Source organism: Eretmochelys imbricata, chromosome 1 (genome assembly GCF_965152235.1).
Source record: "Eretmochelys imbricata isolate rEreImb1 chromosome 1, rEreImb1.hap1, whole genome shotgun sequence".
In the NCBI taxonomy this organism is placed as follows: domain Eukaryota; kingdom Metazoa; phylum Chordata; order Testudines; family Cheloniidae; genus Eretmochelys; species Eretmochelys imbricata.
In genome coordinates, this window is record NC_135572.1 from 59,482,411 (window position 1) to 59,504,047 (window position 21,637).

Genomic DNA, 21,637 nt, shown 5'->3' on the forward strand with positions numbered 1-21,637 from the left:
TTGCATTTGGATTGGCAGACAGACAATAATGTGCTAGTATTGTTCCTGTACTCAGCTCTAATACATGTGATCTTAAGGGAAAGTACTGTTTGTTTTTATGTGGCTGATGCTACAAAAATTTTGGAGGCCCAACTTGAGAAGCCAGTTCCCACTCCACTGGTCATCAATTTCAAAACATCCTCTTCCTCAACACCATGTAATCCACTCTGGAATGAAACAGAACTATAATAATACTGATCTTTGGGGCAGTTATTCTGTTTTTGTTTTAGTACACCTTGCCTGTTGCTAAGCACTGTGTAAACTTGCAGCACAATATAAAGGATTTGACTTGTTGGAATTTAACTGTATATTGCATTATGTAGCTGTAATGTGTGGGAGGCCTTCACAGTTGGCCCCAGCTGTGGTAGTGGTGTTGTCCAGCCTGAACCTCACAAAGGGCTAGGCTACAATGGCTTGGCGTCAGTCCACCAGAAGAGGGTGAAGCTTTCTTGACAGTTATATGGGAACATGTTTTGTGACATTGCTGCTATCTCAGAGTCCAGGATCAGAGATGAAAAAACAGGAATTGCCATACTGCATCAGGTCCATGCTCCATTCAGTCCATCGGCCTCTGACACTGGCCAGTACTAGATACTTCAGGAAAATATTAACAAAATCCACAAATGGGTAATTATAGAATAATTTACACATGGGAAAGTCTTCTTTTCCCCTTGCATAGAGTCTGGCCTGTGTCCTGAAACAGGAGAAATGTCAACTGTTTCGCACAAACAAAATAAATCCTTACAATTGTAATTATGTTATCTCTAAAAAAGTCCAATTGTTTTATATATCTAGCTACGCTCTTGGCATCAAAGGCTCCAGCTAGATTCTGACATTGCACATCATGATAAAGAGGAGTAAAGTAGATGCCATCCATTGAAGGGAATAAGCACAAACACAGCTGACTTCAGTGGGGTCGCAGTAGTATAGCACACAGAATTTACATAGTACTTAAGTTACTTATCGGTCACACAGTGAACCGTAGTAAATAAATAGTATTGTTAGCACCTCAAATGTCCTACCCAGTCCTATGGCTCTTACGCTTGCCTAACTCCCATTGAAGTCATTGTGGGTTTTGCATGCATAAAGGCATCAGGATCAGGACCTGTGCTAATATAGATTTGTCCAATAAATGTCTAGTAAGACAACTTTAATTGTATGATTAAACAAAAAGGAATTCAGATTTGAGGTGATCCATCTATTGAGTCTAGGTTTTGCAGGGCTCAGATGTTTGGAATTAAAGTATTGACAGACCATATGAGAACTGACATGCCCTGATACAAAGGGGTAAATGCAATCTTCAGAACATTGCACAGACCTGAAATAGTTTTTTACTGAAATACCGATATTCCTAAAAATCAATTTTCCTCTGGACCAATGGCAATTTTAAATGTGAAATTTGAAGCATGGCATCTGGAGTTCAAACAGCCATGTTCTTGAAAACAAAGGTCCTGATAGTGCAGGGAGCTGCACGTTAGCAGACACTTATGACAGTGCAGAGCCTCACTGAATGCTTCTAAAGACTGAAAGCCTGGGGAGTACTTCTGTTTATATTAATTTGAAATAACATTAAATTAAAAGAGGACTGAATTTTTCTTTTTAATTTTCAAATAGGAGCAAGTATTAATATTGAATTGATACTTTACAATTAATTAAAAAAAATAAAAGTTTAACATTTATTAATTAACCCAGCTTGTTTTTACCCTTAGTAGCAATATAGTTGTTTGCATTGTCAAGTTGTAGAACCGGGAAGATAAACCTATTTTAAAAAAAGAAGAAAAAAATGAAGCAGCATAAGACCACTGCCAACTGGGGGAAAAAATTGCCAGTGGGGGGAAGAACGTGCCAAATTAAAAGCCATGAAATAGAGAGGGAGAGTCAATATACAGTTAAATTCAGTGATGAGCTGCCAAAATCTTAACAACCGGTTCCCTTCTCACCCCACGAGGGGGTTGTGGTCCCCCCCCCGGGACTCCTGCCCCATCCACCCCCCTCCCCTGTCCCCTGACTGCCCCCAGAACTGGGCAGGAGGGTCTCATGGGCCACCATAGTGGGTGCCCACCATGCCCCACCCCTGAGAGCCAGAGGGACCTGCTGGGGGGGGTGAGGTGGGGAATCCCGGCGGTGCTTACCTGGGGCAGCTCCCAGGAAGCATCCAGCAGGTCCCTCTGGCTCCTAGAGGCGGGGTAGCATAGCTAGGGAGAGCAGCCCCCACCGATCACATCAAAAGTGGCGCCTTGAGCACCCAGGGAGTCGGTGCCTCAAGGCTGGAGCACCCACGAGGAGAATTTGGTGGGTGCAGAGCACCCACCGGGAAACTCCTGTCCCCATGCCCGGCCCCAGCTCACCTCCGCTCCGCCTCCTCCCGTGAATGCGACGTCCCACTCTGCCCCCCCACCTCCCCGGTTTCCCGCGCATTAGCTGTTCGCGTGGGAAGCCGGGAAGGGCTGAGAAGCAAGTGGCAGCTTCATGCTCAGGCCCAGGGAGGCGGAGGTGAGCTGGGGTGGGGATCAGTTCCCCTATGTGCCCCCCGGGTTACCAGCTGTGGCGTGGGTGGCCCTCCTCATGCCCCCCCCCCCCCCCCCCCAGTTCACCTCCCCTCTGCCTCCCTGGGCCTGAGTGCGAAGCAGCCACCGCCTGCTTCTCCGCCCTCCCAGGCTTCCCACGCAAACATCTGATTCACGGGAAGCCGGGGTAGGGGGGGCGGAGAAGCAGAGCGGGGTGGCGCGTTCAGGGGAGGAGGCTGAGGTGAGCTGAGGCTGGGTGAGGAGCTGCCGGTGGGTGCTCTGCACCCACCAAATTTTCCCCGTGGGTGCTCCAGCCCTGGAGCACCCATTGAGGTGGCGCCTAAAGCGCCACTTTTGGCCGGCCATTAAATTTAGAAGCTTTTTTAGAACTGGTTGTCCCTCTCGGACAACCGGTTCTAAAAGGGCTTCTAAATTTAACAACCGGTTCCAGCTCACCACTGGTTAAATTCCAGCAAGTCAAATCCTTTGTTCTGTGCTGCAAGTTTACACAGTGCTTAGCAATAGGCAAGGTGTACTAAAACAAAAACAGAATAACTGCCCCAAAGATCAGTATTATTATAGTTCTGTTTCATTCCAGAGTGGATTACATGGTGTTGAGGAAGAGGATGTTTTGAAATTGATGACCAGTGGAGTGGGAACTGGCTTCTCAAGTTGGGCCTCTAAAAATTTTGCAGCATCAGCCACAAAAAATAAACCGTACTTTCCCTTAAGATCACAGGATTAGAGCTGAGTACAGGAACAATATTGTTACATTATTTTCCCAAAAGGTAGATCTTACATTAATAAAATATTTATTTTTATTTTGTGACATTTAAGAAAGATCTGGAGAAATAAGATTCTTGGACTAATCATAACCCTTTTTCTCACAGCTGGGGTTACTCACTAATTATCTGAAAATGATCCCATTGTAACTCCAAAATATTCTTACATTCAACTTTCATCATCTGAAACACTATCTTCAAAAAGTATGTTTACTCCTGTAGAAAGAGGTGGTGATATTTTAATTTGAATTTTGTAACTTTTAGCAAGATGAGATTTGTCTAATTGTAATTTTCCTGATCTTCTTCAGATCTTTACCTGGAATTTTCTGTGGATCTGCTAGCTCAGACAGACCCACAATTTCTATACAAGCTTTGTTACTATTTTCAGTAGCCTCTGTACATTTATATTGCCTTTTTTACATTATTCATCTTCTGCTTGGTAGTGATTAATTGATTATCATTTTCTTCTAGTTTTTTCTAAAGATTCATATTTATTACCAAATGTATCTTTAATTTTTGCCACAGTCAGGTAGGTGGAAATCTATTACTTAATGTATTATTTCATTTGACTAGTGGTGGTTGAAGAATAGAAAAAAACATTCTACACTATGAATACAAATAACTTGCCTCATCTCAGTTTCTGCTACCCATACATGTAAGTCAAGTAATGAAAATCAGTTTATTTAAATCACCTCTCTGACCCTTACTCTTTCTTTTAAGATTTCTTTTTTTTTTTTTAAAGCAATATTATTCCTTCTGGCCTTAAATATAGCATCATAAACTGACATTTCTTGGTAAACCATAAAAGGAGGAAAAGAACAAAAAAGGATTGTTCACAACATTGAGTTTTTAAATCTTATTCTTAGCTCTCTTCCTGTCCTGTTGTTTCTTGGGTTCAAAATATTAGTAGCCTTGAACATCTTCAAATAATTTCTAATATGTTTGTGATATTTCTAACATGCCTATCATAGCAGTATCTAAGGGTATGTTTATGCTTGGAGCTAGCTAGGGTTGTGGTTCCCAGCTTGCATAGACATATGTGCTCTAGGTCTCATTGAGCTAGCATGCTAAAAATAGGCTAGCTCCCTGGGTATGTGACCACAGGGTCCAGGGGGCGGTTGTACTCAGGCCGGCTACCCCGTGCCACCACTCACTGCTGCCTGCTCTACTGCAGCTGTGCTACTATTTTTAGTGCGCTAGCATGTCTACACAGGCTGGGAATTGCACACCTAGCTCCAAGTGTAGATGTAACCTATGTGGTAAAACAAAGATAGCACTGAGCTTGCCTTAAAGGGCAATATTTTGAACATCTTCCTTGTTCCTGGTGTACCTGTGTGGTTTTTTTTTTCTTGTTCTTTTCACTGTGTGGTACTCTTTCTCTCGCCCCTACCCCCACCCCCTTCTTTCATTCCCTAGCTACTGGTTCATCCTGGGAAAAGGTGTTTTCAGATAGGTGAGTCTTGCAATAAGTTGTAGGTTCAGGGCCTATACCCACATTGACTTCAATGGATCTATTCACAGGGATCAGGGCCTTACATTTGAATACAGTCAGGATTGGGCTCCATCTATCTCTGACAAGATATTCTGCTGCTGAAGTCTTGCCTCTGGAAAAGGATAGATTATGCCCCTAAACCTGTCTAATCCTGGGCCATTCTAATTGTAGCATCCCTACAGCGTGTAGCTGTCTTGCAAGGTAAAAGATGGGTATGTGGTATTTGAAGTATCTTAGATGTAGCCTGTAAACTGCCTTTAAAATTAATCTGGAAAGAGACAACCAGCCAGTGGAGATTGTGAATTAGTGGCTCCTTGCCACTGATCCAGTATGTGTCCAGGAGCAGTAAGGAATTCAAAAAGACCCCATGGCTTTGTACTTCCTTGATGGATGATCTTTGGATGCTCTCAGTCAAGGGTGAGATCACTGTTCCAGTAAGTTCGTCACATTTTTCCCTTCTTTCTAGTAGCATCACTTCCATCTTGTCAAGATTCAGTTTGAGCTAGCTGCTCTTCAACCAATGTTTTATTTCTTCCAGGCTCTGGAACATCTTGGTAATGGAAAAGGTCACATCAGTGGAGAAGCAAATGAAGAGCTATGTGTTGTCAGCTTATTGTTGATATTGGAGTCATGGCATTTCACTATCTCCTCAAGTGTTCTCATGTTGTATGTTGAAGAAGCAAGATCATATTGAAAAGGGAACCCCAAAATGAGTGTTCTAGGAAAGAGGGAGCCCCTCATTCTCTGTGATACGTTTAATAGGAAGGAAGGAATGAAGCCACCTGAGTACTATTCTTTCTGCTCCTGCCATGTCGTTTATATAAACTAGCAGCACTTCATGATCAAAGGCTGCCTAGAAATCAAGAAGTATTGGAATAGAGGTTTGGCCCCTCTCTAAGGACATCAGTAGGCCATTAGTTATGGCTTTTTCCTCATACTTCTCTCTCCCCCAACTCTCAACCAGTGGTTATAGGCCCTATAAAAAGAAACTTCAATCTTGTATGTTTTAGGAGCCATCCATAGAGACACGTGAGTGTGATCAGTGGGATTCACAAACACTCCAAACAAGTGGGAGGAAAGACTAAACTGTACACCAAAAAATTCTGCTCACACGGAACATACATAGAGGGATAATTTATAGAAATTACATTACAAATAGAAATTAGCTCAATGGACCTGATCAAATATGTACAGTAAAATGCTGTTCTATGTTTCTAATTGAAACTAACTTATACTTGGGTCCCCAAACTCAATCTTATCTCTTCTGTAGAAGGCCCATAAGTAACTTGTCCAAGGCCACATGGTGAGTCAAGGACAGACCCAAGATTAGAACGTAGGAATTCCCAGTCCTAAGGTCCGTCCACAAGAACATGCTGGCTCTGGTATTATACCTTGTAGTTGGGTTCCAGACAGGAGTGTTTATGTGAGAATCTAAAATATATTATATAAAATCATCTTTTTGTATGTGTTTCTATTAAAATAAAATGCTGGTGTCTTCACTTAAGAACTGAGTCTTTAGAATAAAGTTTGCTGTTTCCTGCTCCCTGCCCCTGTGTTCTATATAATTTATTGGAAAAACTGAAAGTTAAATTGTGACTAGATCATAAACCATAGATCATTTTTTCCTTGCATCTTTAGGCATTCTCTTGTGTTGGTTATTTTTAATGTAACAAAAACTAGTATGCAAACAAATGTCTTTTGGATACTTGTTTCAAAGTAAGGCATTTCAATTATTTAATGCATATTTTAAGATTTGGTAGATGAGGATCTCTGATAACATCTCAGCAACAGCTAAAATTGTATTTTCCTGCTGTAACTGTGGTTCTTGAATATTCATTATTTATATATATATTTTTATGTGATTAAAGTATTTTTTTCTTCTGTCTTATTTTGAGTATTTAGTATTTATTTTTCAGCAACAGCATTCTTGCTCTGGTAATCTGACTTCCTAAGAATACACAAGACATGTGATTACAGATGGATCATCAGTAGTACTTTAAAAATATACAGGTAAAATAATTTTTGACCAAATTGGTGGCTCCATGCTACATTACTTTTTTTTTTTTTTTAAAGGACTCAAGTTAAAAAGTTAAACTGAAATCTAATATTTTAGAAAGAACACCTTTCATGCAAATATCTAGAGACCAGGGTGTATTTTTTCACTAAACTTTTCTAAAGGGATTCTGATAAAGGAACAACCCCCTGGTAGTTGGGGGAACCCAAGGCACTCCAGGGGGGACTCTGTGCAAGGGCAGGGGTCTGTCCATTCAGAACAGCTTGCAGAATTTGTCCCCAGAGTTAGTTACTCCTTTTTCCTGGAAATGAGTTGAAAGGTGTTCTACCTCCCTGATCTTCTCTTAAAGGTGAAGAAGAGGGGGAGTGGAGAATCTCTTTCCTCCACTGAATTAGAATAATGGTAGTTGAAAGGGACCGTCCTAAAGTATGTGGACGTTTACTAACGAATAGAAATGAATTTGAAGACAAAAGTGCCATGCTTTGTTCTAAACATAAATTACAATATTCCAATCCAGTGATAAATAGCATTGATTTATAGGTTTCAGATCAATGAGAACAAAGGCTGAGGGGATATTATTGCTCTGTATAAATACACCAGGATGGCAAACACCAGGGAGGGAGAAGAACTGTTTAAGGGCAATGTTGGCACAGGAACAAATGGGTATAAGATGTCCATGAATAAATTTAGCGTGTAAATTAGAAGACGGTTTCTAACCATTAAAGAAGTATGGTTCTGAAACAGCCTTTCTATAAGAATAATGAAGATAAAAAACCTAACTCATTTTAATATTGAGTTTGGTAAGATTATATGACAGGATTGCCTGTGATAGCAGAGGTCTGGACTTGACCCAGGAGGTCTCTTCAATTCCTATGTTCTTAACCTTTCCAAAATGTAGAATTCTGTATTCACATTTAAATTGGAAAATCTAATCCATAATTCATGACTATACTCTTGGGAAACCTGTCAGTAGTATAAATTTACTGTATTCTAGGAAAGCCCTAAATGTCTCCTGTGGGACATATGCCAGGGTTGCTAAGGAGAGCTGGAAGACCGGAAGGCTAAATACTACATAAGGTCCAGAATTAGCAAGTTACTATAAGCATCTGAGTGTTCCCATTAGATTCAATGTGACTACTTGCATGCTTAAAGTTAGGCACATTCTTAAGTTAAACGTTCACATACGTGGCACCCTTCACAAACATAATGTACTATTATTTGTTGTGCATTGGCAGCACACACAGTTTCTTACCAAGACAGATGCCCTGTTGTGTTAGGTGGTATACAAACACAGTGGGAAACCCAACAGACAAGCATGAAGTTAACTGCTTCTGGTTTCCCCTATTATAAGTGGAAAAAGTAGAGGGGGGAGATGAGACGAGGATCAAGTGGAAATAATAGGGAATCCTATGGAACATGGGATGAAAGTCAATTTGGGCAAATGAAGAGTCCGCCCTTAACATATGTGTAATCTCATTATGTTTGGGATGTTAAATGCATAAAATCAAGAAATTCAAAATGGTAGTTTCCAAAGTAGGTGTAATTAATTCGTTTTACATATACAGCATTTTGTATTTGCGGTTAAATGTATGCCTTAAGGTATGTACATGTAATATGGCTAAGCAATAGTTACTGTGCCATTTTAATTTTATTTGGGATTTGTTTTGGTAAGAGAATAGAAGGAAGCATTTTTAACTCTATATAATTAGATTCCATACACACTTCAAATGTATATCTTTGGCTTGTGTATTAGTGTACAGAATTTGAAATTAGAAGTATGTATGTCAATCAGAAAGGTAGCTAGATCTCTAGAGCTTCTTTTGATGCCTTCTTTAAGGTGTAGTACTCACCTAAAAAGTGATTATATAAAAGTGGCACCTTATTGCTCAGCAGATCTACTCCCTGTTTTTATTCAGAATTCTATTTGACTTTCTGTAGTGGAAAAAGTAAGATTGTTATTACTGTCTGCCCTGCAGAATCAACACACCTTTGAGAAAATTAAATTATTTTTTGGCTTGTTCAATAAATAATTTTTAACACAGTTTCAATAACATGGCCATCTGTACAATCTCACTAAGGGCAACAGGGTTGCATATATGTAGTTAAGGGAAGAATTTGAGGATAGTGGGGTTGCACTAGTTTATCTGAAGGCAGCATTTGATCTGTACAATCTGTTCCTGTTGTTGATGCAAGAATTGGAAAGCACATAACTTGACATTCGGATACCAGGTTGAGTTTGCAGAGCTGTCAGTTTTCCTTGTAAACAGAAAATTTTAAGGGAATCATTAAACAATAAAATTGGAAACCCAAAAACCCAATTTATATCCGTAAAGTCACTTTCCAGAGTAGAACTGTAAGGAACAGTATCTGAGGGGGTTATTGCTAAGCAGGGCATTAGTGCAATATACTATCTTTTTTACATCATCATATCTTTGTTTCCTGGTCAGCTTTGTTCAGCTTTAGAAAAGCACATAATTATCACTTTAAGCATTTGTATTAGCCAAGTTTTAAATTCATTCTTTCTATTAGAGTGCATAAAGGATGTAGAAAATTACTTTAAGCGTTAGACACACTTTTTCCTTCCCACTCCGAGTCAGATACCTGAAAAACAGATGAAAATTTTTCCTCCCCCACCCACCCACTCCACCCAAATCACCATTAGGCTAAAAACTAGCCTGAGAATATTCAACTCAACTTATTGGAAGGTTATCTTAATTTCAGTCAGTTTTGAAAAACTGCCTTTTCGGTGGGAGAGCAGCAGGCCAGAGTCCCTCTTTGTAATTTTACAGACCAAATGCCAAGACATTTGTCCTGTCCTTGATCTCCTTCTCAACACACACATTTTAGTTGAATTAAAACACTTTAAAAGGTAGAAAATTCCATAAGATACAGTCACAAGGAATATGGCATCTTGATTTTAACCAAAATTATTTCTGTGCAGGCCTGTGGTACAGGATCGAGTCCATATGGAGCCTGAATCTCCTGTTTCCCATGGAGTCACTGGCAAGGTCAGAGTTGAGCATCACAACAGAATATGAGTTTGTATTGTGCACGTCATGGTACATTACTTGAAACTAAAGAAGTTTAGTTGGCTGCATTATAGTTGTGCTTTAATAAAGGTTATGAGAGTATCACAAGACCAAGAATTTAGATAAGCAGCATTTCTCTCACAAGTGTTAATGTTCTCATCTGATTCAAGAGAACGTTAAACAGAGGAGCAGTATATTTTTATTAAGTAGTTTGACTTATTCCCCTTGTCTACAGAATCACTTTAATTTAATTTATCATGCAGCTCCACACTAATTCATTCTGGCCTAGTGTTTTGGCAACACGCATCTGTAGGAATTAATTATTCTACAGTGGTGTGATAACTTTCCTCTAGCCATTTTTTCATCCTGGGAGTGTAGAACTGAATAAAACACTTAATTCAAGTTTGGGAGCATAATAGTGAATTTTTAAAATTAACTATCCTAGAAAGAAAACTGGGCTAGCCAGTTTCTGTACAGGTTGTTAAGATCAGATGGTTTGAAGAAGTGTTGAATGATCCAAGCCTGTACTGGTTGTGGAGCAGTGAATATGAAAGCTACATTCACAAAGATAAAATCTCCCTTAGTGTTTGGACTTGCTTGCAATTTTGGTCTTTAGACTTCTCAACAGCACAGTAGGTGGGCAGTCAGAGGCAGTTCTTCCATTAATATCATCTTCTTCAAGTAGTGTACCTATGGGTGCTCAATGTCAGGTGTGCATGTGACCCATGCGTCTTTGATTGGAGATTTTGGTAGCAGTGCTCATACAGCCTGTGCATGCGCTCTACACAACCACATGCTCTGTACCCAAGATATGTAGAGCTGCTTGGGCAACCTCCCCATCCCCCAGTTCCTTCTCACCACTTTGGCCTGGGATGGAACATTTAGCATGCCTGTTTCTATCCTTCAGAATTTAGCTTCTGCCTTTAAGTTTAGTTTAGTGCAGTTATTTACTTTTTATATGTTTCATTTTGTGTGAGGGGCTTGTTTTATACTTCTGATCATCTAACCTTACCCAATCATCACCATAACATCGGATGTATCTCTTTTGGACTGGAGAGGGGGTTGCACTTAGGGACACACACCATTCAGGGCAAATAGTCCAAGAATCCTTTTTACATATCAATTTTTTGGAGCTGTGGGCAGTCAGGAATGCTTGTGTTCACTTCCTCCTATTAATCGGGGGCAAATCTGTGAATGTCATGATAGACAACATAGCCTACATGTTCCCCATCACCTGTCAAGGGAGCGGGGGAAGATCCTTTTTTCTTTTGTGCCAAAGCAATAAAGCTATGGAAGTGGTGGATAGCCAATCATACCCTCATTTCAGCCACTTACTTTCCAGGGGTACGAAACACCATGGATGACAATCTCAGCAAGCACTTCTCCCAAGATTACAAATGGGGGGACTCTCAGATTCTTAGTCACATATTACTGACCTCAGGGCTTCTGTGGGTTTCACTGTCACCGTCAACAACAGGAAGTGCAAACAATTCCACTTGAGCAGAGGTTGAGCCTCCATTCACTTGAGATGCCTTCTTTGTTCCATGAATTAAGGGTCTTTTGTATGTGTTTCCTCCAACATATTTCATCCTCAAATTGATAAACAAGATCAAGCAAGATAAAGCCAAGACCACATTAGTGGTTCCAACATGGCCCAGAGGGTCTGGTACCCTTACCTGATTCACTTTGCTGTCTCTCCATTGTTGACTCTTCTGTCCATTCCCCACCTGCTCTCTCAGATCTCCGGTCAGACTCTCCATTCCAATCTGGGAGTTCTTCATCTCAAGGCTTGGCTGCTCAATGATTCTCAGGAATAGACTCTTCCTATTCAGCAGAGGTACCACAGGTGTTATTAAACCACAGAAAAATGTCTACACAAAGTACTTACCTTCAGAATGGAAGGGATTTCAACACTGGTGTGTCCAACAACAATTTTCACCCATTAATTCTTCTCTCTCTGCCAACCTTGACTATTGGAATGATAAAAGTCAGGATTATCTATGAGTTCCATTAGGGTTCACTGGTGGCTGTAAAGGCATTCCGTTCCTCTGTTGAGGGATTCTCAGTGTATGCTCATCCAAGGGACTGAGAAACCTTTCTTCTTAGATTAGGAAAGGATCTGTAAAGGATCTAAACTTGATACTTAATTGTCTTATGAAACCCCCTCTGAGCCAATGGCCACTTGTTCCCTTCTTCACCTGTCCATGAAAATGACCATTTTGGTGGCCATCTCTTCCCCCTAGAAGAGTCAGGGGCTTTAACGGCAGATACAGGCAGTCCTCGACTTTGACGTTTGAGTTATGACGAACGGCACTCATGATGATTATAAATACTCATTGTGTTTTGATTTTACGATGTCGGTTTTGACTTTACGATGCTTGATGTGACATTGTTCCCATGGGAAATTTGAGTTACGACATTTTTGACTTTAGACGTGATATTCAGGAACCAATTGTGTCATAAGTCCGAGGATTGCCTGTACTCCTTTTACACTATTCTTCAAAGACAGAGTTTGACTATGACTACATCCTAAGTTCCTTTCTAAAGTGACTTCTGAATTTCACATCCACCAAGTCATCCATCTCCCAAGTTATTTTCCCAAACCCACACCAGTTTAAGGAAGGTGCTGCCTTCAACACTTTGGACATTAGTTTGATTCTGTCCAGATAAAACCCTCCTATGTGGGAACAGATCCAAGGCATCCATAGTCTCCACCCAGAGTATCTGGAGGTGGATCTCAGGATGTATCCTCATATTTAACCTCATCGTAGGGTGATAGCTCATTCTATGAGATATCTGTCTACATCAGTGGTGTTATTTAAACATGTTCCTGTTCTTGAGATTTGCAAGGCTACAACCTGGACTTCGATACATACCTTTTCCAAACATTATGTGGTAGTTCATATTTCTAAATCAGATGCTGCTCTGAGCAATGCAGTTTTGTCTTCAGTATTAGACTCAGCTCTGAAGCTCCCCCATCCTGATGAAAGTACTGCTCTGAAATAACTTGAAGTGGAGCACCCATAGGAACACTAATTGAAGGAGGAGAGAATACTCATCTTGTGCAGGAATTGGAGTTCTTTGAGTTGTGTGTTCCTATGGATGCTCTACTACCTGCCGTCCTTCTCCTCTGCTTTGGAGTTTTCTTTGTGGGGCTTTGCAGTAGAGAAGAAACTAAGGCCGGTTCATCTGTGCAGCCCTGTATATCCCCACTATGAGACACACGGATGTGTAGGATGCATACATGGGCCAAATGGGCACTGCTACCAAAAATATCCCATCAAAGGTGGATGGGGCACACGTGCACCTGAAGTGGAGCACCCATAAGGACACACATCTCAAAGAACTCCAGTTTACTGTACAAGGCAACTAACCTCTTCTACCTGAATACTTGAGAAGGACGATTACACACTATCATAAGAACACAAAATGCTAAAAGAGTGGATTCTCTTATATGGAGTTATTAGATTGTCAGGCCAGGGTTCATAAAACCTTTCAGACTTTTTGGAGAAAATTGGACGTGGAGTATGGAAGTCAAGGAGATCAATTTTGAAAATAAGGGAGCCACAAATATCACCTCAGTCCCTTACTGTGTCGAACACATCTGTTAATTCCTAAGACAGATTTCTAATTAATTCATGGGTGTTAGTAAATTGTATTAAAGCATCTCTATTTTTATATTTTACAAGGATTTTAATATAACAATATTAGGCAGTTTTGGTGGTAATTTTTTTTCATTGTTTCCTACAATGTATGATTTTAGATTGTAAGTAATGTTAAAGAAATGCTGTAATTTTCATTACATTTTATATAAGGGTATCTCTGAGTGCCTCTAAACTAGGGATCAGAGTAACAGCCGTGTTAGTCTGTATTCGCAAAAAGAAAAGGAGTCCTTGTGGCACCTTAGAGACTAACCAATTTATTTGAACATGAGCTTTCGTGAGCTACAGCTCACTTGAGCTGTAGCTCACGAAAGCTCATGCTCAAATAAATTGGTTAGTCTCTAAGGTGCCACAAGGACTCCTTTTCTTTAAACTAGGGATGTTACTGAAGAGAAAACCACATCGTTATTTGTTCTGACCCATCAGCTGGGCAGATAGGAGAGAACTGAAACACAGACTCTAAATCTTTAAGAAACCAGTGTCCGTGTTCGTGAAAGCCAGGAAATTTGTGCAGATGAAGATAAACCGTGGTTGTTCTTTAGAACTTCAGGCTACATCACATCAGCAAATGCAGCTTGGAGAACAGTCTGTGACATCGTGAAAAGCAGTCACTTTAAGAATCTGTGATATTTTTAAAAAGAAAGAAAACTCAAAAACTGCACATCAATCAAATATCAACATTGAAATATTACTTTCTGACCTAATTAGACAAACATTTCATTGGTTTTGTGTTCATAATCAAATGTTAAACAGTACCAAACAAGGAATGCAGAGCACTGAAGAAGGCATGTAGCCACTGTGTTTATTTATAGATGCATTCAATATTATTTTGACTTACTGTTCAGTGAATGTCTTTAGGTAGGGTGCATTGAAAAATAAATAAGGCTTTTAATCAGTTCTTCTTTGAGTAGATGCAGACATGTATTCCAAGTAGGTGTGTGCGCATGCCAGAGGTGGAGACTTTTGCCTAGCAGTACCCATAGACGGGCAGTGCTTGTGCCTCATGCCTGTTGCCCCTCCCTGGGCTATATGAGGCGGCGCTGCCTCGAGTCCCCTCAGTTCCTTCTCACTGCCTGTTGGCTGTAGTTGGAGCTCTCTGTGGTTGTTGCGTCACAATCTTGCAATTTATCTTTTAAGCCTAGTATTATTGTACCTAGGTAATAGTCAGTAGTGTTAGAGTAAAAGTTCTAGACTATAGCACAGTGGTAACAGTAGTTCTCCCCAGTGATGCCCTCACTGGGATGCAAGCATTGCACTTTGTGTGAATTAGCGATTCCTAACAGTGACCCCCACATGTGGTGTTTGCTCTGTCTTGGCAAAGCCAAGTTTAAAGAGTGCTGCTGTTCGATCTTTAGGTCTTTCAAAAAGAGGACTCAGGTGACACAGGACCTTTGCCCGAAGCAGCACCTACTTTGAACAGGCCATGAGGCCTGACCCAGTACTGAGGACCTCCTTAGGCTGCAGATTCTCCTCAGGCTTGGAAAGTGCTGCTGCTTCCCGTTCTGGGGCATGGGCCTTTCCAAAGAAGTGCAGGAGCTGTTCTCCGCCATCAGTACCAAAGAAGAGGCCACATATGATTGATTGTGAGTGCTCCAACTCCTGGGGTGACTCTTCTGGTGCCATCTCTGGTGCACAGGATGGCATGGGTGTCTTCGACCCTCCCTAGGTAGAGGGTAGTGAGGGCAGACACCCTGTACCGTGGACTCTGGTTCCAGCCTCTGAGTGTCTGTTGAGTCTGGTGCCAATGGGAACAATGCCAGTAGCGACAGTGTCAGTAATGTTGTAGTAACAGGCTGCGGTGACCTTGCTCTGCTTTTCGGTCCTGTCCTCACTGCTGGTCCAAAATTTGTGAGGTTGGTGCCCGCAATGGCCCCCCAGTTAGAGCATGCAGCTGAACTCTTGAGCCCTTTTGCACAGCACCAGGAAGCACCCCTTGCAGGGGTTGGTATGGACGTGGTATCGGAGACAGTACAAGGTTCTTTAGTACTGGGCCGTTCCTTGGCACTGATGCAGTCGATGCTGGGGATGGTTCCACGGAGGTTGTCACCGCCCTCAACGTCAAGGCTTGCGGGTGCTCTGGTACTGTTTGCATTGGGACTGATCTTGCCTTCTGCACCATTGGTGCCAACTACCATGGGAGAGCCAATTCCAACCTCATTCTGGGCCACTGACGAGTCGGACTGCCTGTTGGCTCCCTCTAGAGTTGCTCCTCCTATGTCTACGAGATCCTGGCACACCTCTGCTTCAGAGTCAGGATCCTCGTCCTCCCATTCCACTTCACTGGAGGAAGTGTGAAGGCCATCAGTAGACCAATACAGCTACCAGGGATGGCATGCACCCCCAAGGTCAGGATGGAGGCCCCTGGTGTGGCGCCTACTGGCCGCCAATGCCTTACCCATACCAGTGGCCCCCTTGGGCTTAGTGGGAAGCTCCTTGCTCCCACAGGACTTGCTTGTCATCCAAATCAAAAACAAGATCACCAACTTCTGTGGCATTGGTAGTTGCAGATCAGCTGCAAGTCCAGATGCCCACAGTTCCCCTTCCTGCAGAGCTGTTGGAGTTTTCCCATCAAGAGACTCTGCCTCGTCCCCAGACAATGCAGTGTTGCCTGGTTCATCCTTTCCTTCCATCCTGGAGGAGTTCAAGGCCTAACAGGACCTTTTATGTCATGTGACCTTGTCCCTTGGAATTTAGGCGGAGTTTCTGCAGAAGAATACCCATAAACTTGTGAACATTCTCCAGCCCTTTGTCCCAGGGAGAGTGGCTTTCCAGTTAATGAGGTGCTCCTTGAGCCTGTGAGGGCACTTTGAGGTTTGCTGGTCTCAGGACCACTGGTGGCCAAGCACTTGAAGTGTTGTTTTGTGCCTCTACAAAGGTTCGAGGGGTTCTATTCCCATCCAGCCCTGAATTCCTTGGTGATCACGGCATTGAATGACAGAGTCCATCAGGAAAGGTTCAAGTTCTCCCCAAAGGACTTGAAGTGCTTTGATCTTTTGGGTAGAAAGATACACACCTCCTCTACAGATGAAGATCACGATCAGGAGCAGTTCCCCGAGGCTTTCCGGGATGAATTTTGGGTAGTTTTGTAGAGCACTGCTTGGTGGCTAAAATGTCTCTGCAATCTGCCCTTGATGGGGCAGATACATTGACCAGACTGTGATGGGCCCAGCCTGGGCTGCCTCTCCAAGGCTTTTCACTGCAGCTGGCAGTTATCTTGATTGTTACGCAGGTCATCAGGCCCCATAATTGCAAAGTTTATTGTCTTTGTTTTAGGATCAGTGTAACTTTGGAGAAACAAGCTGTACTCTATTTGATGCAAAATTTTATTAAAACTTTGAATTCTACAATCTTTGGTGATAAATAGTCACTGATAACATACAAATCGAAGGAATTTTGATTGAGGCTCAGACACTATTTCAGTAGAGAAGTCTTGGTGGAGAATTGTTTGTTTAGGTTGTTTAAACTTGCAAACTTGTTATGAGGTAATTGGCTTGTGCTAAATGGGAGGATTTTATCCTTATTCAGAAGACATTTTTATACTTACATATGGAAGTCTAAATGATAGATAAATTCACAAAGATTATATATTTGGTGATCTGAAGCAGTATTGAAACAGATACATCTAAAACCACAAAGGAGGAAGATAATGAAGACTTTGTTTATTTCAGATGCCTGAAAATAAATGTGGATATTTTTGAAGTGCAAGGGTGTTCTTGGGTAGACTTTTGAAGGAGGTTTTCTTTTTCATCAAAAGATTTGGTAATGTAATGGGGATTATGAATTTTTTAAAAGTTTTTAATATCTTCAAGTATATGATGGGGGAGTTATATGATGAATAGTTTTGAAATGCTTGTTTAAAAATGAATATTTAGTAGTAATTGTGTTTTTTTTTAAATACCTATTATTAAATCCTTTCCCATCCCTACCTCCCCTTAATAAAGGACTGACTGCTATTTTAATCTCTCTGATGGACTAATTTTTATGAAGTACATATTACTTTAAAACAGTTTGTTTGACTATTTTAGAATTGTTGGCTTAAAATCAAATCTATTTAAATTCTGTCCTTTAAAAACGAATACATAAAAATAAGAAACCAGGGGTGAAATCCTCACTTTTTTTTTTTTTTTGCTATTTATTTAATTGGGCTAGGCTATCACTTAAGGTTTTATTGTTTGCCACAAATTGTAACTAACATCCAGATTAGACTAAACTGAAAAACTAGGTCTTTACAAATATTGCAATGATGTCAGTAGCTAAGAATTTGAAATAAATAAATAGTTTGCTTTCATCAGGGTGGATTTAAATCATGATTTAAATCACCGGTCAGAAAGACTCGATTTAATCATAAATTTCTACATAAAAGTGCATTCTTGTTGGTTGTTATAACCTTAATACATATTCTTCACAACTCAGAGATAGATGTAGGTTTCATTTTTAGAAGGTACACACTATATATTTTTAAAGTGATTTATTTTGAAAACTTTTCAGATTAGTTTTACAGCTATATCAGAAAATGAATGATTGTTTGGTTATTTCATTTACCAAAGTTAATTGAAGCAGATATTTATGAAGTCATTGGGAAGTGAACTATCTCCAGCTCAATAGGTTAATCATTAATATTTGGAGGATTTTCTTACCATGCTGTATTAGGAGGAGAATATCACCAGACAGACCTGTAAATTGTTTTATTGAACTAAACCAGCAACGTTGTGTATTCTGGATTTTTTTCTTCAACATCAAACATATAATATTTTAACAAAACAACCATATGAATTTTTGAATTTAGTTAAACATTCAAGTTTTTTAAAATCAGGTTTGTTTCTGTTAAAATTGTTTTTAAAATAGTTGAATGAAACATATTTTTTAAAAAACCAAAAATTAAATCGACTGTGTCAGAGAGAAAAGGAGTCCTTGTGGCACCTTAGAGACTAACCAATTTATTTGAGCATGAGCTTTCGTGAGCTACAGCTAGCTCACGAAAGCTCATGCTCAAATAAATTGGTTAGTCTCTAAGGTGCCACAAGGACTCCTTTTCTTTTTGCGAATACAGACTAACACGGCTGTTTCTCTGAAATGTGTCAGAGAGGTTAACATGAGAAACTTAAAATATTGGCTTCTGCAGCTAATTTAGTCATCTTCACCTTCATTTTCCTGTTTCTTCATAATCTGGAAAAGAAAAAGAAGCTTTCTTGCTTTTTCAGGTCCCAAATGATTTCTCAGTTTGGAATGAATTAGTCCAAAGGAAGAAAATATTCTTTCTACCCTGGCAGAAGAAGCTACTGCTGTTAAAAGTGAGATTATCACTTCAACAGTCTCTGAATCCAAGTGCTTAAGTGACTTCCACCAGTTCACTGGTGTGACTTTCTTTAAAACATCATCAGCAAACATATATTTCTTGTATGGTTCTTATTCCCAAACTGGATCTCTTTTATGGCCTGCTGCCATTGTAGGTTTTCCCTTCTAGTGAGAGAATGGTATGGTAGATCTCAGATTAATGAAGGTTACACTCAGAAAGACCTCAAGACTTCTGGAATATGCTGCTCAAACCGTTTCACTTTTGTTTCCACTGCCTGTCCCTCCCTTCTCACATTTATCTCCAGACTTCTTCTCCTTGTCCAGATCTATTCCGCCCCCAACAATCTTCTTTCTATTCATTGAACCTTTTGAAACTTTGCACTTTTAGAGAGAGGTAAGGGATTCACTCTGTGTACACAAATTTGCAGAGGGACAATAGGGTTGAGGTCTGTTATTTCTCATCTCTATACATTATTTATTTTTTAAAACCAATTTTTTTTGTTGACAAGCATGTTATTTCTGTAGACACAAATCCACAGTTTGAGAACTGCAAAACTCAGCATCTCTGATCGTATCTTCTAGACTGAGCACTGAGTCCCATTGGGTAGATAGAAAGATTAACCTAAATAATCTATACAGAAGCCCTGGGAAGCCCGTAAGATTGGGTCCCTAATTCATGAACTATTGGAACTCATTTACAAAACTTTTCTTAAACATGAATATATTGCCTCTTAGTACAGAATTAGAATTTATAATCCCTATTCCATGATGAGATATCTTTGAGCTAAAATGTATCTTAATTAAAACTATCTTTAGATCGGATTTTTTTGATAAAATGCTTTTTGAGGAAAAAAACCTCTTTTTTTTTTTAAACAATCATTGATTTTTATCCACCCTGGTTTTCATTTAGAGATCTGTTTGGGGGCTGGTTCGTCCTCCATCACAGGATAGGGCAGCCCAAAAGACTAACTTCTGTCCTTGTTGCAGTAGCCTGTCAGGGCCATTGCGCTGGTATAGAATTGCTGAGGTGTAGGATCACCACAGTCACTCTCCCATCCACGCAGAATACCCGCAGAGCCTCAGCAGGTGATAGTCTCCTATGTGTGTGGAGGGTGTAAAGTTGGTTCTCTGGCTCCTGCACAGGGCCTACTGTGCATGGGTATTCCTTATGGAGAGGGGCGGGGGAAACCCTTTATGGCTCCTATGCACTTGTTGAGCTGGCACAAAGGGGCCACAAGCCATGGGTGAATTCCCCAAATCAGTGGCATATACTGCATATAGTCTCACTTTAATGGAGTTTTTCAAGGGTTTATGAACCCTTTATTTAGACCTTCATTTAGCAAGGCACTTAAGCATGTGCTTAGCTTTCATCATGAGTAGCTGCATTGACTACAGTTGGGCTAGTGTCATGCCTCTAGACATATTCTTAAGTGTCTAACTGAATAGTGGCTGTTAACATAAACATTGTTCTTAGTGCTGTACAGACATTGGAAAGACAGCTAGATCCTGCAAACTCCTACTACCAGGTGTAGTCCCACTGAAGTAAAAGACTTAGGCGCCAAAGCCCACTGAAATCAATGAATGTTTTCCCATTGATTTCAGTGGGTTTTGGATCAGAATCTAAATATTTGTGGAATAAGGGCCTAAATTAGTCATAGGTAATACAGTTCAACCATGCATAACATATTGAAAGGGAAAACTATTAATTATGTTTGTCATAGTCCAAGAAACAGAACATTGAACTTGAGCTGCACAAGCTAAGTCCATAAAAATAGCTTCTTGTTCCCTCTTGGAAGCAAGGGAATTTAATTTCTGAAATATAAATTTTGGAAAACTAGAGACAGAACTGATTGTCTCAGTATGTCTACACGTTATTTGGTGCTTTTCTCTAATTTTTTCTTTTGTTCTTTATCATGATGTGTAGGGTTGTTTTTTTAATCACTGTCTGTCCAGAACTTACTTTTGAAATAAGACATTGTTTTGTGGTTGGGGAAGAAAGTAATACCCTTTCTTATCTACTGCTTTATTTTTCTTTAGATTTAGCCCTTTCATTGTACAAGGTTGAACATTTTCCTTTTTTCTAAATATCTCATATCACTTTTTAATCTCAGCAGGTGATACATGCTACTTTCTTATCAGCCCTGAAGATGTTGGATGTTGGAAAATGGCCAATTTTTGCTCTCTGCTCTCAAGAAGAACTGAAGTTAATTCGTCAAGCCTGTGTATTTGGTAGTGCTGGTAATGAAGTGTTGTATGCAACTGAAAATGATGAGGTAATTATCAGAGAAAGTGTATATTAGTGCAATATTATTTGGTAAATATTTGATTCATTATTAATTCAAGATAGATTAGCAGTAAAGCCAGAATTATGATGATAGACCCTGGAGAAGTATCATACATTAATTATTGAATAAAGAAAGTTTAGGATTGATTATTTTAATTTAAATGGTAAATGTTACAGTCGTAATAAAGAATGTGCTACATTAACAATAAGATTTTATAACAGGTGTTTGTGCTTGGCACCAACTGCAGTGGCTGTTTGGGAACAGGCGACATTCAGAGCACTATTGAACCACAGAGATTAGATACTTTATGTGGCAAAAAGATAGCCTGTCTGAGCTATGGAAGTGGTCCTCATGTTGTTGTTACTACTGCAGGTAATGTGTGGTGAGAATATTGAATTTTTAAAATGTGTGCCTTCTTCAGTTGGCCCAATTATTTGTGAGAGACCTGAGTTGTGAGAGTGAAATGGACAATCCTGCTTCTTAGACTGATATAGTATTAGGGAAAATGCAAAGGTATAGATTCTGTGGAAGG

At 40.2% G+C, this 21,637-nt stretch overlaps 1 protein-coding gene across 12 annotated transcripts in view; it reads left to right on the forward strand.

Annotated features, from left to right (window-relative positions):
* LOC144261694 (RCC1 and BTB domain-containing protein 2) overlaps nt 1–21,637 on the forward strand; it is a 235,473-nt gene that overhangs the window by 147,919 nt on the left and 65,917 nt on the right. For 5 of the 12 annotated variants that reach the window (XM_077811434.1, XM_077811428.1, XM_077811437.1 and 2 more), the window contains exons 1-4: nt 3,551–6,830; nt 9,776–9,842; nt 20,935–21,093; nt 21,327–21,477. In XM_077811434.1, the coding sequence (XP_077667560.1) occupies nt 9,801–9,842; nt 20,935–21,093; nt 21,327–21,477 (352 nt within the window). In that variant the 5' untranslated portion in view covers nt 3,551–6,830; nt 9,776–9,800. The other 7 variants (XM_077811429.1, XM_077811432.1, XM_077811431.1 and 4 more) reach the window with 7 other exon arrangements.